General features: G+C 44.9%; 1 protein-coding gene across 15 annotated transcripts in view; it reads right to left on the bottom strand.

Annotated features, from left to right (window-relative positions):
• Positions 1–13,921, bottom strand: part of KIAA0586 (KIAA0586 ortholog) — a 115,593-nt gene that overhangs the window by 78,879 nt on the left and 22,793 nt on the right. For 13 of the 15 annotated variants that reach the window (XM_075926295.1, XM_075926308.1, XM_075926305.1 and 10 more), the window contains 3 exons: positions 8,003–8,236; positions 6,745–6,916; positions 4,386–4,574 (listed from right to left, as the gene is read on the bottom strand). In XM_075926295.1, the coding sequence (XP_075782410.1) occupies positions 4,386–4,574; positions 6,745–6,916; positions 8,003–8,236 (595 nt within the window). The remainder of the gene's footprint in view (positions 1–4,385; positions 4,575–6,744; positions 6,917–8,002; positions 8,237–13,921) is intronic. The other 2 variants (XM_075926306.1, XM_075926307.1) reach the window with 1 other exon arrangement.

The following is a 13,921-nucleotide window of genomic DNA, read 5'->3' as shown; positions in this document are numbered from 1 at the left end:
GAATCTTACAGTCTAAACCAGGAGTGGGGAACCTCAGGCCCGGGGGCTGGATGTGGCCCCCTGCTTGCCTGGATCCGACCCCCCGAGGCTCAGTCCCTCCCCCAGCATTGGGGAGCCCATGCTGGTAGTCCAGGCTGCCCCCCGCTCCCACTTCCCCAACTCAGGGAAGGAGCGCAAAAAAAAAAAAAAAATCTAGGCCAGTGGTCACCAACCAGTAGATTGAGATCTACTGGTAGATCTTGGAGCTTCTGACAGGTGATCCTGACTGGTTTGGCCAAGAGGTTATCAAGCACAGCACTTCAGCCACCCCACCCCAGCCTGCTGCACATCTCCTGCCCTTTGCTTTAGAGCTGCCTCCCCCTCTCCTCCCCCAGCCCCAGGAGCCTCCTGCTTGCTGTGCAGGGGAGGGAGAGGAGGGTGCTCATGTCAAGATGCCCCCTCTTCTACCCTGTATCCTACCTCCACAGAGCAGAGAAGGGGCACAACAGGGCTTGGGATGGAGTTTGCTGGCTGCTTTTGGGAGTGGTGCAAGGTCAGGGCATGGGTGAACCTGCCTTAGCCCCACAGCACCACCACCCAGGAGCCACCTGAGATAAGCAGTGCCCAGCTGGTACTCACATCCCGAAAACCTACCCGTTATGAACCCCCTTCTGCAACTGAAGCCCCAAGCACCCCTGCATCCAAACACCCTTCCAGAGCCTGCACCTATAATCCCCTCGGACACCTCAACTGCCTGCCCCAGCCTGATGAAAGTGAAGGGGGATGGGGGTGGCGGGAGAGAAAGGATGGAGTGAGCAGGGGCAGAGCCTCAGAGAAGGGGGCACAAAGGAGGCGGGGCCAGGGTATTTGGGTTTGAGGTAGATCTTGGATTGCACTTGAATTTAAAAAGTGATCTTGTACTTAAAAAGGTTGGAGACCACTGCCCTAGGCTCTGGTATGGGATGGAAATGTGGGGAGTGTCTCTCTTCTCAATTGGGTCCACACCAGTGAGGGGTTTTTGGGGGGAGCACTTCTCACTTGTGTGTGGCCCTAGACTGATTCTTCTGTGGGTCAGTGGCCCCGATCCAAAAAAGGTTCCCCACCCCGATCTCAACAGTAAGACAACCACCACTGTCACAACAACCAGGTTCAGAAAAACATTTTGTTTTAGACCATGTGGGGATTTCAGCTTAAACTGGGTACATTTTTACTGATGTGAGTTACTTTCTGATGCTCTCCAGAAGTGACCTGATAGACTTGGAGAAAGACAGATGCCTAGCACACCAGGATAGGGAATGGAAAATACAGAAAGTGGAATTAACTGGTGGAGCACTGAGTGCATATAAGCAACACTGTCAACCTATCCAGCCACTCTCTTAGCCCAGCAGAAGAATCTGTCCTGAGGACTCTAATTCTGCCCCACCACTCCTACGAATATGATTTAGTTCTATGGCGATCTGGAAGCGTATTTTGGCTGCCTCTGCCTAAAGGAATATTTCCAATACACCGTTGTACAACACACTGACCTTGCTGCTCCCCCCAGCCAATCCCACAAAAGGAAGGCTTCTATGTGGATCCCTACTAACGGTCGTGACGAGAGTCTTGACTTCTACATTGACTGCTTCTACAAACTGTGGCGATGGAATCCACAGAGCCTAGCACCACTCCCAGCCCCGAGCCTCTCCTCCACCTTCCAGCTCCCTCCTCCAAGGTTTTCAACACCCCCTTTCTCCTCCCCTGTCCCAGATTCTTTCCCATCTCTCCTCAGTTTCTTTGACCCCACAGTTATGTAAAATACAGACTGATTAGTTTTTCCAGAAAATGAGGTGTCTTTATTTTTTCATCAGGAAGGGGGGGGGAAAGGAAGGGTAAGTGGAGGGACAGCAGTGAGGGGTGAAGCAGAAGTCCCCAGTGGAGCAGACCAGGGAAGAGTGCCCCAGGGGAGAAGCTCTCCCTCAGGGCCTCCCGGATGTGCACAGCCCCCTGATGGGCCTGCAAGATAGCAATTGTGCGCGGCTGCTCGTAGGCTCTGCCTTTTCGACCAGCCTCTTCCCTCCACCCTGGCAGGAAGGCCCTCCCCCTTCCATTCACACATGCTGTGCAGAACACAGCACGAACCGAACCACATGTGGGATGTTGTGCTCTCCAAGTTCCAGGCAGCTGAGGAGGTATCTAAACTGCGCCTTCAAGTGGCTGAAGGTACCCTCGACCATCATGCAGGCTCTGCTCAGCCTGGTATTAAATGCCTCTCAGGAGGGGTTGAGGTGGCTCGTGGCTTCATGAGCAATGGCTGCAGGGGACAGGCTGCATCCCTCACCAGGCAGATGGGCATGTGCACATCCCCAAACCTGATGTTATGGTTGAGGAAGAAAGTTCTGGCGTGCAGCTTCTGGAACATGCTCGAGTTCCTAAAGACATGTGCGTCGTGCACCTTCCCTGACCACCCTGGTGGTCAATCACAGCCTGCAGGACCTCCGAAAAGTATCCCTTCCAGTTGATGTAGCTTGATGTATGATGGTTTGGGGCTTGGATAAGTATGTGTCCCCCGTCAATGGCCCCGTTACAGCATGGGAAGCTCAGGGCGCCAAATCTGTTGACGATGGTATCCACATCTGCAAGGCATATGACTGCGCAGCAGGATGGTGCTGATCACTCGAACCACCTGCAGAAGGTGACAAAACAAATCGAGAATCACAGGGGTAGCAAGGCACCTGAGAGTTCACCTCCCCCTCACTTACCAAGAGCAACCCTCTCCAATGATCCCACCCCCTGGCAGGGCTTTGTGAGGGTGCGACAGATCAAACCCATTGGGGGGGGCTTGCACCACCCGCACCCCAACCCCCCTTTCACCTGGGGAAGCTCATTCCTTCCTTCCTCCCCTGTCCTGAGTCAATAGCTTGTGAATGCCATACCTGCATGACCAGGGCCCCGATGGTCAATCTCCCCACACAGAACTGGTTTCCCACAGATCAGTTGCTATCCGGCGTGGAGAGCTTCCAGAGGGTGATGGCGACACACTTCTAGAGGGGGATGGAGGGCTTCATGTGCGTGTCCTGTCACCTCAGGGCAAGGGCGAGCCCCTCACAGAGCTCGAGGAAGGTGCCTTTCTTCATTCCAAATTTCTGGAGCCACTGTTGGTCCCCCCAGAACAAAGTGGTCCCACTAGTCTTCACTGTTGTCCAGACACCAGATGCGGTGGGGCACAGCATCCAGGCAACGGTGGCTGGCCTCCAGCTGCTGGAGCTGTTCCCCCACATACTAGAGGAGGGTCTGCCACAAGAGCTGGGTGTTGGGTTCCTGCAGAGCCTGGGAGGCAGCCTGCAGAAACTGCTGCGTGACTTGCAGCAAAAGCTTGGATAGGTTTGGGGCTTGGATAGGTATGTGTGTCCCGTCAATGTGTGGGAGTCATTACAGCAAAAGCTGCAAGAGCTAAAGATGGCCCAGAGGCAGCTCCTGCTGCATAGCAGAGAGTGCCGTGGTGTCCTGAATCAGGGCAACCAGAGCAAGAAGAGAAAATGCTTTGCCTACCTCTCTGAGGAACAGCAAGCAAGCAGGGAAACCTGAGAAACGGCTGTCCAGGGGGGTCCCTTTAAGCACGAGCCTCAGCCTCAAGCAGCAACTACACGAAGTAACTACTGACCTGATACCCTGCCTGAACTGGTTCTGGGTGGCCTTAAATGTGATTAAGCATCCAATAAGTGGATGCACTATTTCAAAATAGCAAAGCACTATTTCGAAACACATTATGTGTGCAGACGTGCTATTCTGAGCTTATTTTATAGCTTATTCCGAAATAACGCTGCTGTGTAGACATAGCCCTAGCATGTTAACAGTACTGCCTTGAACTCTGGGAGTCATTCATTTACTTCCAGCACTAAGCCTTCACCATACACATTTTTAGAACATTTGAAGATGTATATAACCTAGATTCATTTAATCCAATATGAACTTTCTAGTTACTATAGAGAACTTTCTGGGTGTCTGGCTGATGAGTCTTGCCCACATGCTCAGGGTTTAGCTGATCGCCATATTTGGGGTCGGGAAGGAATTTTCCTCCAGGGTAGATTGGCAGAGGCCCTGGAGGTTTTTCGCCTTCCTCTGTAGCACGGGGTACAGATCACAGCTAGAGGATTCTCTGCATCTTGGGGTCTTCAAAGTATTTGAAGGCTTCAATATCTGAGATATAGGTGAGAGGATTATTCTAGGAGGGGTGGGTGAGATTTTGTGGCCTGCATTGTGCAGGGGGTCAGACTAGATCATAATGGTCCCTTCTGACCTTAAAGTCTATGAGTCTATGAGACTGCCTTCAGAAAAAGTGAAGATGCAGACAGTAATAGCCACTGGCCATGCATGCACATATCACTGAAGGGAAAAAGGCTATTTCTGAACCTTACTCTGGCTCTTACCCTCAACACTTCCATATGCTGATTTGGGCAGATTTTCCTTTTCTGCTATAGGTCTCTCTTTCTTTGAAATTTTCTGAGAGATTTTCATGTCTTTTGATACAGGTACAGGAGCATATTTCCGAGGAGCTGGTGTCTTCAGAGGTGATTTCTGTGTATGAACGCCATAATTTCCAAATTGACCTGAATATGCTTACATTCAGAAAAAAAAATTACAAACATGCTTTTTTAAAATCCAAAGTTAAAAGATTGTTTTTGAAAAAGAAACCAAACAGAAGTTTAAAATATCCCCATGAAATTAACACAAACCATTTCCATTTGCTAGACAAAAAAAATTAAAAACAGATAGTAATTTTGGTACTGAGGAGAGTAAGTGAAATATGTCTATAGTGGAGGTGGAAGGTGTTTCCAGCTCAGAAAGACACACCATGCTGGCTCTGATCCAGCTAGCATGCTAAAAATAGAAGTGTAGCTGCCACAGCATGAGCAGTAGGAGGGAGTAGGCACACAAGTCCGTACCTAGCTCTTGGACAGGATCTTACTCTGGTCAGTTAGTTCCCTCCTCTACTCATGCAGCCTCAACTACACTTGTATTATTAACATGCTAATCTCCACCAGAGCCAGTGTTGGGATGATATGCAAGATGAAAATTACACCTTCCAACTTCAATGTGACACGCTTTACCTCAAAATAAACTCCCGTAGGCCAACTTATTCACCACTTTTATATGGCTGTGATCTATTTTGTACAAAGTATGCCTTGTAACGTATTATTTGAAAACTCATGAGCTACTGAACATTATGGCTGCATTAACACTGTATATGGAGTTATGGCCTTTTGCTGTGTTTACTTCGTTACACATCATTTTGTGAGTCTGGGGAATGCCCACAGATCAGCTCCTTAGAAATAACGGAGGACTTGCATATCATCCAAAACGTGATGTACACAGATAGTGAAAGCAAAAAATGTACAGTTCATCTGAGACACACTTGAGTCTCACATACACGGGAAACTTTGTATCTATACGCCAGCAGGATTATTCCTCAAGGGGAAGAGAAGGGTATAAAAATAAGAGGTATTTTGCATTCTTCTCCTACCTCTACTGAAGCAAGAATGCATGAAAGACTTTGAACTGGGAAGATGGTCCCAGGTAGGGAGGAAATCCACCCAGTGTACTATGAACAGTAAACTGCTAGCAACATCTAGAGAGGTGAGAAATGCTGTTTGCTTCACATTTTCCTTAGGTTCACAAAGTTTATGAATTATATTGTGATTTTCTTATTTTATTTATTTTGGTAACCGATTTTGACTTTTTATGTCCGTATCCCTTATAATCATGTAAAATCTGTTTTTCCATACTTAACTTATTTTTATATTTTACCTAAAGTAGTGTGACCTAACTGAAGTGTTTGGGGAATCTTGGGAAGTGTAAGATATACATTTCTGGGGTACAAAGCTGGAGGGATTTGCAGGTGTTTTCATGTTTATAGTTCATGATTGGCTAAAAGAACATTCATGTAATTTAGCTGGGTGTAACATGCTGATGGCTGTATGTAGGCAAAACCTGGAGGGGCTACTTTTTTCACTGGCATAGCAGTGTAAGGCTATGTCTAGACTGCAGGCTTCTTTCAAAAGAGCCTCTTTCGAAAGAGAGCGTCTAGACTGCACGGAGAAATTTCGAAAAAGCGGCTTGCTTTTTCGAAAGAAAGCATCCAGTGAGTCTGGATGCTCTCTTTTGAAGAAGCCCTATTTACATTGAAGAACGCCTTCTTTCGAAAGAGGAACTTTCGAAAGAAGGCGTTCTTCCTCGTGAAATGAGGTTTACCGCCGTCGAAAGAAAAGCCGCGTTCTTTCGAATTAATTTCGAAAGAACGCGGCTTGAGTCTGGACGCAGGGGAAGTTTTTTCGAAAAAAGGCTACTTTTTTCGAAAAAACCCCTGAGTCTGGACACAGCCTAAGAGAAGATCTATGCTGAAGAGATAAGGGAGCACAGTGATTCCACAGCCCAGATTGTATCCTGGGAGATGTCATACCCAGTGCAGACATACCCTAACAAAAGAGTCCAAGGCAAAGTTCAGCATGGTCAGACTGCGTACAAATTTCTATATTCTCTCTCTTTTATAGAACAATCTTGGGCCTCTCAAATATAATCAGTTGGGCTGAGCACAAGTCTCCACTAAATACCAAAATCTGACTTTAATTTGATATAAACTTAGTAGTTAATTTAAGAAGTATTCACTGTATTAATGAAGATAAAATTAGTTGTGAAAAAATATTTGTTATTCCTTAGTAGTATATGGTCTTAAATTTATGAAAGCAAGATTAAGACAAATTAATTATCTATATTAACTAAATTATTCACCTTGGGTGGGCAAAGCATTGACTGAGAATAAATTCCTATGACATGAAGAAACTTGGCTGGTAAGTGGTTGTTGTAGCTCTGGTTTTGTAGAATGCTTTGCCATTGAATTGGAAGATGGTATGTTAACTGGTTGGAATCCACCTGTGTTGATTGCAGAGCTAATGAGATGAGACTGAGACAAAAGTTACAAAGTTAATTTTAGAAAAGGAAACTATAGCTACTTAACAAGTGCTCTGAACAAGCAAATACATGATATAATTGTACTAATTGGAATTCAGAGGAGGGGGACAAATGATAGGCAGCAGGCTAAGGAAACTAATATGTGCTCATTGTTTTGAAAGGTAGAATAAAACAAAACTGACAAAAAGGAATCTCAAAAAACCTCCCAAAACCACAAACCCACAACAGAGGAAAAAAATCATGCCCTCTCATTCTGGCTGATTCTCAAAAACAGACAGAAGGATAAGGGGAAAATTCGCTCCCCATCCCCACCCCAAATTCTTAGGGTATGTCTATTGGCATTCACAGAGTGTAATTGCAGCTCAGGTAGTGGAACAGTGAAACTATGGCAGCACGTGAGCTTCAGCGCAGGCTGTTCAAATCCATCCATAACTGTGAACAATTACTGATGGAGTTAGTCTGCACTGAAATATGCATTGATGCTGATTCACTGATCTGATACATAAGCTAAATAGATTAAAGCTAGCTTGCGTATGTCTACCTATGCTACAATCACCTACAACATGCCTGATAGCACTGTTATTGAGTTGAAAGCTTCCCAAACAACCTAAGGTACTTGGTTCCCATGACTGGTATTCAACTATCTCACAATCTTTAACGCATTTATCTTCCCAACAGCCCTATGAAATAGAGAAGTGTTATCCCCATTTTTTCAGATGAAGTACTAAGGGACACAGAAGCCAAGTGACTTGCTCAAGGTCAAAGAGGAAGTCTGTGGCAGAGCAGGCTCTCCAGGTCTAGGCTAGCTCCCTAATCACTGGACCATCCTCCCTCTCTGGAATTAAATCATAAAACTTCTATGTCCCGTACTACACATTCTCCTCTGTAATTCAACTGCTTAGCCAAGGAAGAAGCCACCAAACTAATTCCCCTGGCACAGACATATGGGCATAATAACAATCTCATACATGTGAAAGTACTGTTGCAGCTTTATTCAGTTAAAGAAATTTAACAGCAGCCATCACCAAGACATATGGACAGAGAAACAGCAAGAGGGTCTATAGTTCTATAAAGATACCTGAATATGTATTTGTTGCTGCTGTAACTTTTCCAGATGTTGAATCCGCTGTTCCATGAACACATTCATCTGTTTTTCAAGTTCACTGACTCGGTCATGACGTGATCTCTCATCTTGTTGAGTCTTTATATTTGTTTGCTGTTCTGTGATGTGTTGCAGTTGCTTATCTGTTTCCTGTAGTTTACTGAGCAATGCTGAAACAGAGCTAACTTTTGCTTCCAAATCACTTTGAACCTGAGGAAAAAAATTAGAATCTATAGCTCAGGTATAGCTTCAAGGGAAGTCTAGTTATACATTTTAAAATTCTTGAGTTTGAAACCCAAGGCAAGAGAAAGCAGGTATTTAAAGCCATTCCTATTTGTTCCCAACATCTCTCCCTCACTATTACATTGACACCACTTTTTGACATCCAAACATTCTTCAAAAAATATAAACAGTCCTGATTTGAAGTGAGTTAATAATACAGAAGAACAATGCCCAAGATAAATACTGATAGAAATGTAGCCGTGTTAGTCTGGGGTCTGTCTTGAACCATCAACCTCAGCCTGGACCATTCTACACGAGAGATCCACTTCCTGGACACCACAATACAAATCAACAATGGAAAATTAGACACCACTCTCTACAGAAAACCCACCGACTCATACAGTTACCTACATGCTTCCAGCTCCCATCCAGAACACACCACACGATCCATCGTCTATAGCCAAGCCCTTCGATACAACCGCATCTGCTCTAATCCCACTGACAGAGACCAGAAGCTTCAGGATCTCTACCAAGCATTTATAAACCTCAACTACCCACCCGGAGAAATAAAAAAGCAAATTGAAAGAGCCAGATGAATACCTAGAAACCATCTACTTCAAGACAGACCCAAGAAAACCAACAATAGAACACCACTTGTCATCACCTACAGCCCCCAACTTAAACCTGTCCAACACATTATCAATAAACTACAGCCTATACTGGAACAGGATACCATACTCCAAGAGGCTCTGGGAGACAGACCCATAGTCTCCTATAGACAACCACCTAACCTCAAGATGATTCTTACCAACAACCACAGGACATACCACACTAATACCAACCCTGGTACCCTCCCTTGCAAAAAACCCCGTTGCCAGCTTTGTCCACATATTCATTCTGCTGATACCATTATTGGACCTAACCAAGTGAGTTATAAGATCAAGAACACATATTCCTGCGCATCCAGAAATATAATCTATGCTATCATGTGCCGAAAGTGTCCGTCTGCTATGTACATTGGACAAACATCTCAGACACTTCGCCAAAGGATTAATGCCCACAAAACAGATATCAGACAAGATAACAAAGAAAAAACAGTTTCTTGCCATTTTAAGCAGAAAGGACACTCTCTCAATGACTTAACCACCTGCATTCTGCTACAAAGACCTTTTACATCTGCACTTGAAAGGGAATCCTCTGAACTGCCATTCATGTTAAAATTCGACACTCTCCGGGAAGGAATGAATAAATGCTCAAACTATCTTACCCATTACCAAGATAGCTTCCCCAATTATCACCTCTAATACCATTAGCTCACAGACATCCCACTCTCCCCACCTCTAATATCATCAATTCACAGACACTTACCTTCCTTCCTTCCCCCCGCCCCTGCATTCCCCTCCTGTTCTGAAATGTGATTTGTCCTTTTCATATGTGTTCATTTTTTTAATTGTATCCTTTGGTATATATGGTTGTGACTATTTTCTTCCACTATTTAATCTGAGGAAGTGGGTCTGGCCCACGAAAGCTCATCATCTAAGAAACCATCTTGTTAGTCTTTAAAGTGCTACATTGTCCTGCATTTTGCTTCAAGATAAATACAACATTAAACAGGTAATAGTCACTAGTGACAAACCACCTTTTATCCAAACAAAATGAATGAAAACAAGCCTCATAATAGTTAATACCCAGTGTTATCAGATTACTAATCTTTACATTAAATCTCATTGCCTGCCCCAAATATATAACACATTATCAGTCTGAGAAAACTGCAGGATTGGGGTTTTTTAAAGATTCACAGCCATGTCATGAGCATTTGAATGTATGCTTTCCCTCCAAAAGTTGCCATTTTTCCAACAGCAGGAAGCAGAAGCAGGCATTACTATTTTCATCCCCTGCTGAAACCACATATGCTCATAGGGTTATTGCGGGATTGGGATGCAGACTGACTCATTATCTTTTGCAGTCTGTCCAGTCTTGCCCATGCTTGGACAGGGATTGGGTTGACTCACTCTACACTCAGCTCCAGATCAAAGCTGCTGCAGTTTCTTCCTGTACAATGGCAAGGAGAGGTGGCACAGACAATGCACAGCAATTAGGAGCTCTGCCCCACCTTACAGCAGTGCCCAACAGGCAAAGGAGCGGAGACCAGGATTTGCTGCTTGGAGCATGAGCAGAGATGAGAAAGGGCCCTACCCTGGATGGGGGATCTTTGAGAGACTGGAAACAATCCCTGCTGCTCAGTATAATTCACATGGCTGCTGATGGCCCTTATGTAGACCACTGCTTCTGGCGCAGGGTTACAAGCACAGCCTGGTGGGACCACGACATCATGAAGACTTGGGATGACCAACAATGGGTGCAGATCTTTTGCATGAAGAAAGCATCATTATTGAAGCTTTGTGAGCAGCTTGCTCGCATCCTCCAGCATAATGAGACATATCTGAGGTCATTTGTGGGCCTAGACAATGGGTAAGATCCAAGTGGGCAGCTGAGGTCGTGGCTCCTATTTCTCTCCTCTTCTGCACAGCAAGGGAAAAGTTATAGGATACTGCAACAGGGAGGACTGGGAAGCCCCAAAGAACTATTTGAATCACTGAGACTGCTTGAACAATGCTCCAAGAAGAATGAAACAGAGGGCAGTGCTCATGCCTCAAATTGAAGAGAACACCAGGAAATGGTAGGACGTGGCCTAGGGGTGGCTGGCCTGGGTATCACTTACAAGAGACAGAAACAATTCCCACTCTTCCTCACTTAGGCCCTGGGTCATGACCCACTGGAGACAGCAGGCTCGGGTTCCCCTCCCTTCTACCCATAGACTGAGTGGGGCAACCAAGAGAAGAACAGACTAATTTGGCTGCCAGCGCTTCATATTGCTGACAAACCTACCTCCCCCAACCAACAGCCTACAGGGCTCAAGACTGAGTCGTGGCCTGCCTATTAGGCCTGTTGACCCCTAAGTGAACCCCACTACAGGTATTATACCTGTTTTCACAGATAAGGAACTAAGGGTATGTCTACACTACCCTCCTAATTCGAAATAGGAGGGTAATGTAGGCATACCGAAATTGCAAATGAAGCCCGGGATTTGAATTTCCCGGGCTTCATTTGCATAAGCGGGGCGCCGCCATTTTTAAATCCCCGCTAGTTCGAACCCCGTGCCGTGCGGCTACACGGGGCTCGAACTAAGTAGTTCGAACTAGGAAGCCTAGTTCGAACTACCGTTAATCCTCATTTCACGAGGATTAACGGTAGTTCGAACTAGGCTTCCTAGTTCGAACTAGCGGGGATTTAAAAATGGCGGCGCCCCGCTTATGCAAATGAAGCCCGGGAAATTCAAATCCCGGGCTTCATTTGCAATTTCAGTATGCCTACATTACCCTCCTATTTCGAATTAGGAGGGTAGTGTAGACACACCCTGAGGCACAGAGAATGTTAGTAACTCCCAAGGACACACAAGAAGTCTGTGGCAGAGGTGGGAATTTATCCTAAATCTCGAGTCCCAATCCAGTATCTTAACCCCAAGATGATCTCATTTCTTTCCTATGCTATCTAGAGCGCGCGCGCGTGTGTGTGCGTGTGTGTGTGTGTGTGTGTGTGTGAACTGTGATCTTAAGGAAACTGTTATACATGTTATGCTGACTGCATACTGTAGGTTTTTAAACAATCAGTAAAAGACTAATAATCTGTTTCTTTTTGAAATACCAGCTGAAAACCGCCTCTTCACAGACAGAAATTCACAAGACTCAAATCTCATTTATCTTTTTACTCTCCAGTTAACACAAATCTGACTTTTTTTTTTTTTTTTTGAGTCTGCAAACAGTTATGTCTCAATAAGAAGTTAGGGCAAGTTCCTTCCTTCTGGCTTGAACATTGGTACACTGACCAACCAGGGACAGCCAAGTTTAAATTACAGGTTCGGTGTATTGTCTAAAGTTTTGGCCATCCAGCTTTTATTAAGGAGATTTATACTCCAGACAAAAAGTTAAAGCTATACCAAAGGGGATCTATAAACTAAGGATGTTAAGAGGTGGGTAACTGACTAACCATGTAGTCGATACAGTTTGTATTGACTACACGATTAGTCAACAAGGGAAAGTGTTCTGTTCCAGCTCGTGCTGGTTCAGGAGCTAACCCCAGTGGCCCTTACCACATTTAAAATGCAGAGGCACAGTGATCCCGGGGACCAGCATGAACTGGGATTGCTTGGTCCCGACTCGTGCTGGGTCCAGCAGCCTGTTCGCGGTAGCCCAGGCTGGCCATGGACACAGGCTACTGCTGGAGCAGCCTCTGCCCACAACCACACCAGGCCGTTGCCGACAGGGGCTGCTGTGGGAGAAGAAGCATGCTGATAGAGGCAGCAGTGCGGTAGTAGAAGCAGGCAGCACCACAGAGACAGTACTGGGAAGAACCGGCTTTTAAGCTGGCTCCCCCCAGCACCAGCTCCTGTTTCTCCCCTTCCGCCCTGCACTGCCTCTCCTATAGAGGCAGCAGCAGAGGGGAGTGAGTACTTGAATACTCGACTACTTGCTTACATCCCTACAATAAACACCAATGTGATTTATCAAATGAGGGCTTTTAATCCATCCAATTCACTATGTACTGCACAGCATCACTATCTACTGAGGCATCTTCCAGGGTAAACCAAGGATGTGAGGCACCTCGCTATCATCTGCCCTTAGCATGAGGCCGTCTTGTCTGCGCTTGCTATGGCTCAACTCCCTGACTCCACCAGCAACACAAATTGTCTTCCAAGTTTCTGCAAGCTTCATGTTCTCTGTACAGGTTAGCAACATGCACACACCAACCCATGAGTCCTCAAAGCATCCCTCTGAAGTGCCCAGTCTCTGATCCACTGAATAGTCACAGAACTCTCAGATCCTCTACTCGCAACGGCAGACCTCACACCTCCTGAAAAGGTTCAACTCAATCATCAATCAGCTTATCATAAACAATTATATTTACACTGAAAGCAAGAATAAGTTCATTATAAAAGTAGAGAGATTCAAATGATTCATATTCAAACGAGTAAGAATATTGGAAACAAATGGTTACATAGAATACAAAATCAAAATATACTTTCTAGAACCTAAACTTCACTCACAAGTAAGGCTGTCAATTCAATGTAGTTAACACATGCAATTAACTCAAAATAATTGATTGCAATAAAAAAAGTAATCGCGATTAGTCACAGCTGTAATTGCACTGCTAAACAATAGAATACTAAATAAAAAGTATTACATATTTTGAATTTTTTTTTTACAATTTTCAAATATACTGATTTCAGTTACAATAGAATATGAAGTGTTCAGTACTCTCTTTTTATTATTTTATATTCCAAATATTTGCACTGTAAAAGTGATAAAAGAAATAGTATTTTTCAGTTCACCTCATACCAGTACTGTCGTGCAATATCTTTATTCTGAAAGTGCAACTTATAAATCTAGAAAAAAAAATTCTTTCATAACTGCGCTCAAAAAAACCAAAACAATGTAAAACTTTAGTGCCTACAAGTCTACTCAGTCCTATTTCTTAGGCAGCCAATCGCTAAGACAAACAAGTTTGTGTACATTTATGGGAGATAATGCTGCAGGCTTCTTATTTACTATGTCACCTGAAAGCAAGAATAAGTGTTCACATGGCATTTTTGTTGCAGGAATTGCAAGGTGTTTA

The sequence above is a fragment of the Pelodiscus sinensis genome, chromosome 4 (assembly GCF_049634645.1).
Source record: "Pelodiscus sinensis isolate JC-2024 chromosome 4, ASM4963464v1, whole genome shotgun sequence".
NCBI classification, from domain to species: domain Eukaryota; kingdom Metazoa; phylum Chordata; order Testudines; family Trionychidae; genus Pelodiscus; species Pelodiscus sinensis.
This window is presented reverse-complemented; position numbering and strand designations above follow the sequence as displayed.